At 39.9% G+C, this 4,757-nt stretch overlaps 1 protein-coding gene across 1 annotated transcript; it reads left to right on the top strand.

The window, feature by feature from the left end:
* Positions 1–3,388, top strand: LOC115684907 (uncharacterized). The gene is made up of 5 exons (XM_030609854.2): positions 1–346; positions 753–830; positions 1,497–1,596; positions 2,548–2,690; positions 3,046–3,388. Exons 1-5 carry the CDS (start codon positions 47–49, stop codon positions 3,253–3,255), a joined length of 831 nt encoding a protein of 276 aa, XP_030465714.1. The 5' UTR covers positions 1–46; the 3' UTR covers positions 3,256–3,388.
* Positions 3,389–4,757: the final 1,369 nt, after the last annotated feature.

The following is a 4,757-nucleotide window of genomic DNA, read 5'->3' as shown; positions in this document are numbered from 1 at the left end:
TCTCTACCTCCCCGATCGTGTGTCTCTGGGTTCGTGCCGGTGTCCGATGGCTCTCTTCGCCTCCTCCTCCGTCTCTGCAGCGCTCGTGTCTCTGCCCGTGCGACCGCAAGCTCATCGCCGACCATGCAAACGACGTTGCCTCCCCCGTCCCGTCGCCTCCAGCACGCCATCGACGTCTCCCGATTCGTCGCCGCTGTCTTCGCCGTCGACCACGGCCACGAACCCGATCGGAGCCGTCTTGTCTTCCGCCAGAGCACCGGACAAGAGCTTCAAGTACGCACCCCCTAGTCCCAACAGCAGCCCCCTCGTCCGCTTCGTTCAGGCTGCCGAGTCGAACATTGAGAAGGTGAGTCGAACCGACCCAGTTCTTTAGCTTGTCTGTTCGCTCGATTGTTTGCTCTTTCTTTGATCAATTATCGTTCCTCAGTTGCACGAAGTTTGTTTATTGCTCGGCTACATTGAATTAGAAAGAGCTTCGGTGATTTGGGTTTGTTGGTTTTGAATGTTTGAGTACCTGTTTTACTTACTGAGTATATGTGCTTAATTACTTGAGGGTCCTGATGAACTGAAGGACGTGTTATCAACTGCCAAAGCTATTGCTGTGCTATGGACTTGTAATGAGCTGTGCTTGATTGTAATGCTTTATTGGATGTGGCTCTTTATTTCTGATTTCATGAACAGTGTATTCTTTCGTGTTGATTGCCTTTATTAGTGCATCTATGTTCAAAGAGTAGTCCTCCTTTGCTGGGCAGGTGATCTTTGACTTCCGCTTCTTGGCGCTTTTGGCTATTGGAGGTTCATTGGCGGGTTCGGTTTTGTGCTTCCTAAATGTAAGCCCTCCTGATACTTTTAATGCCCATGTTAGCTAGAGGTTTCGAACCTTAAAATCACGAATTACCAAATCCTAATGCACGTTTTCAGCGATAGTTTTCGTCTTATGCTAAAATGAATATCACTGGAGCTGCAAACTAGATACTTAATGGAAGAAGTTTATCCGCCAAACCAATAAAAGGGGTGAAGGGAATGATGCATTTCTAGATATTGCTGAGTTGCTCGTGCTATCTGTATTCCAAGGATTAACCAAGTTACTGGCAGCTCATCAGGCTTCCTTACGTAACACATAACAATTGAAGATGCTATATGCTACACAACTCCTGTTGTTATTTCTGGGGATTTGAAACAAATTAATTTGGTGCTTAACTGTTAGCACTGCATCTCTAAATAAATCCATTTCATACCCTCTTCTGACCTAGATTTATTTGATTCACTTCCGAACTCGTGTTTTGCTGATTAAAGAGAGGCCTTATCAAACCCCTTTCAACACAATCTCTTGCTGTCTGAACCCGGAGGACAGGCTTTGATCCTTTTCTAGCCGTTTTGTGTTTCGAGTCTCATGTTGAGTTTTGTCTAATGAGAAAATCCCTTTTTTTCTTTTCGAATTAAGATACTGTTCTTCTCAGTGCGGTGCAGAATATAACTGCTTCTGATCTGTGTAGGGTAGTGTTTACATTGTTGAGGCATATAAAGTGTACTGGTCAAGCTGCGTGAAAGGAATTCACACTGGACAGATGGTTCTTAAACTGGTTGAAGCCATTGGTAAGGACTTGATAGATAAGTTGATCTCCTGCCTTTAACAAGCATCATCTTGAACAAGCGAGCTCATTGAACTTTTGGCATTTATACCATTGATTTACTGCATGCGTTCCTCTCGACATCAGAAATCCCGTTCATCATCCACAACAAGTAATCTATAATTTAAGGATAGTTGATCTTGATTAACTTCGTATCTGAGATATTAAGTAGTTGACTCCCATTCACCGTATCTATATGAGAGGAGAGGCTGCACGATGGTTAGCTTCCTTTCAGTGAGCCATTACAACAACTACTGTAACTAAGCCTTATTCCACATGGTGGGCTTGGTTATGTGAAATCCTTTTAACTCCATTTTACTCAATCTTGTATCAAATCTTTTGTAAACTCTAAGTGCTCCATTTCGTTCCTTTGAGTGAGCCATTGAAATGGCAGAAATCATTCATCTAGGTCCTCTTATAATTCTCTAACTTCTTTAGGTCCTCAATCTTTAGGTCCATGCTTGGATTTTACATTTCAGTATCGTCCATTATCGGATTTGGTCATTAAACTGAAGAGCTGTAATTGTCCGTAGTAAAGGAGTTGTTTTATGTGTATCGGTGTTTCATCTCTTTGTATGTCTAATTCTGTTTAGCTACACTACTCCATAGTAAATATATCCTCAGATGGGATAAAAGATACTAAATTTGATATTAGCAATTTATCTTGAGTACTGTGTTCCAATCATCATGGCCAAGTACATCAATCCCCATCCAGCAAGTAGAGTAAGAAAAAAACTGGTTCCTGCAATCATGCTGCGATGTCTTAAAAAATGAAGTTTCAAATACCAACATTGTACGTTTATGTCATCCCAGTAAAGCACACGTTCTGTTTCTTGAACTGTATTCTTCCCACCTCTTCCATTTTTCTTTTTCTCCCATCTCAAGCTGATGCCAATAATATATATGTCTGATACAGATGTTTATCTGGCTGGAACTGTCATGCTAATATTCGGTATGGGCTTGTATGGATTATTTATCACTAATGTATCTCCTGATGCACCACCTTCTGGTGATCGTGCTCTCAAGGGCTCTTCTTTGTTCGGGATGTTTGCTCTAAAGGTAAGCTTCGAACTCGTGTGCTGCTGGGGCATCCTTCTGCTATATCAGCATTTGCTTGTATCATACACCACTAAAAAAATGTTGTGTCATAGTCATGAGCTGCTGTCGCTAAGATTTAGACACTTGACATGCTCTTGCTGATTGCATTAAACACAGAAAAAACTTGTCAGTCTAAGAGGTTTCAACAGATCAACTTGTAGCAGGTAGCGCAGCTGTGGACAATCTTCCCTTGTTTTAAATAGCCTTGCTTAATGACGGACTTCTTAATTTGGGCTTATGCTTTCCTATTTGTAACTCCAGCTTTTTTCGGGGTTAGATAAACGGTATTTTTAATGTTTTTTCTTTTGGCTTGAAGGAGCGCCCTAAGTGGATGAAAATCAGTTCACTCGACGAACTGAAGACGAAAGTGGGACATGTTATAGTCATGATCCTTTTGGTGAAGATGTTTGAGAGGAGCAAGATGGTGACAATAGCGACTGGCTTGGATCTGCTAAGCTATTCTGTCTGCATTTTCCTGTCATCCGCTTCGTTGTATATCCTCCATAATCTACACAAATCAGAGTGACAGTGGCTCCATTGGTTCCACGACAGAGAGAATGTAATCTTAGTGTTAATTCATCTGAGAAAGAAGTACATGTTGAACCAGCACCTATTATTAGTTTATGAAGGACATACTATCCGGCAGTGCTTGGACAGAAGCGCCCCTCTCTTCAGTTTCTCCTCTATTTCATCTACTTGCTACAGTTATTTCCGCACCTATAATGGCTACAGACACAGTCAAATAATTGATCAGCTAGAATATTCAATCTTCCTTATATTTTGCAAAGGACATCCAATGGATCACAAAATTGATTGTATGCCTGGCTATTTTGGCTTTGGAAACATACCCTTCCTAGGAAATTTATGTTATCAATTGGATTTAATCTTGTGTTTAAAAAATTAACTTTTAAGATCACCGATAAGCATGCATTATGTTTGCAAAGAGAGACTTCAAAGGTGGAGGAGATACCACTCGCTAATTACATATCATCATATGCCTATCACGATAGAATATTTTTCTTTGAATTAAAATAGGCAAACAAAATTAGAATTAGACCGATAAGATGCGCTAATTATTGTGTAAATGTAAGTAACTATCGAATAGCATTAAGTGTAATTAAATACATTACGAAAGCTTTTTCCAAATGGTTGTTTACAGTCTATAACTTCACTTTATATATTAATTCATTAAATAATTAGTGACTTTTTTGTACTGAAAGAGTATAGAAACATCGAATAACAAAAGACTTTCTTTAGGGGAAATAATAAAACTCGTGCTGGAACTATTACGTGAATTCAGTTTGGGTCCTTGTTCCATATCTCTGACATATTTGGTTCCCCATTTTATCTTATGGCAACAATTCAAGGACAAAATTCAACTTTCCGTCTATATATGGATGGAATATACCGAGTCGGTACTGGCAAATCAACACGTGGCGTCAACGTATACAGGTTTCTAAAAAAAAGTTATATCTTTTGGTCTTCGCATTTTAAAGAATGTAGTCCTTGTACTTGCTTAGAGATTTTATTAGAAATATTCAGATTATAGTATCATCGGCAACTCCACATCATGCTGATTATAAAGACTTGCTTACAATGGCATTCTATCTTAATAAGGCTTTTGATTAAATCGGCGAACTTGTAAATATAGGAACTACTGGTTACTACTCGGCTTTAATTCGACATTCCAATTAAGATCTCGGATATAAATACGATGGAAGGAAATAATTTTCCCTCGCAAAATAACAGGAGGACTAGTTTTGTAACGAAAACAACGGCACCGGGATTAAAATTGAACATTCCTAAAAGCACGTGGACCAAAAGTCTTAATTTTTAAAAAAATTATACACGTAGGCGCCCCCACGACCGGATATGAATTTGGGACTAGAGTGCAACAAAATGGTATTCCGTGGACCAGAACTGAATTCTTCCAATAGCACGGGGACGACTTTTGTAATTTTCTTCTTTTTGTTGGACCTCCACGTCACGTCAGTCCTCTAAAGTCCTCCTTTCGCGCCAATTCTTGCT

The sequence above is a fragment of the Syzygium oleosum genome, unplaced genomic scaffold, assembly GCF_021117445.2.
Source record: "Syzygium oleosum isolate NSW1041296 unplaced genomic scaffold, Sole_v2.1 Sole_v2.02, whole genome shotgun sequence".
Taxonomy (NCBI): domain Eukaryota; kingdom Viridiplantae; phylum Streptophyta; class Magnoliopsida; order Myrtales; family Myrtaceae; genus Syzygium; species Syzygium oleosum.
Note: the sequence above shows the minus strand (reverse complement) of the source record. Positions and strands in the feature narration are given on the sequence as shown.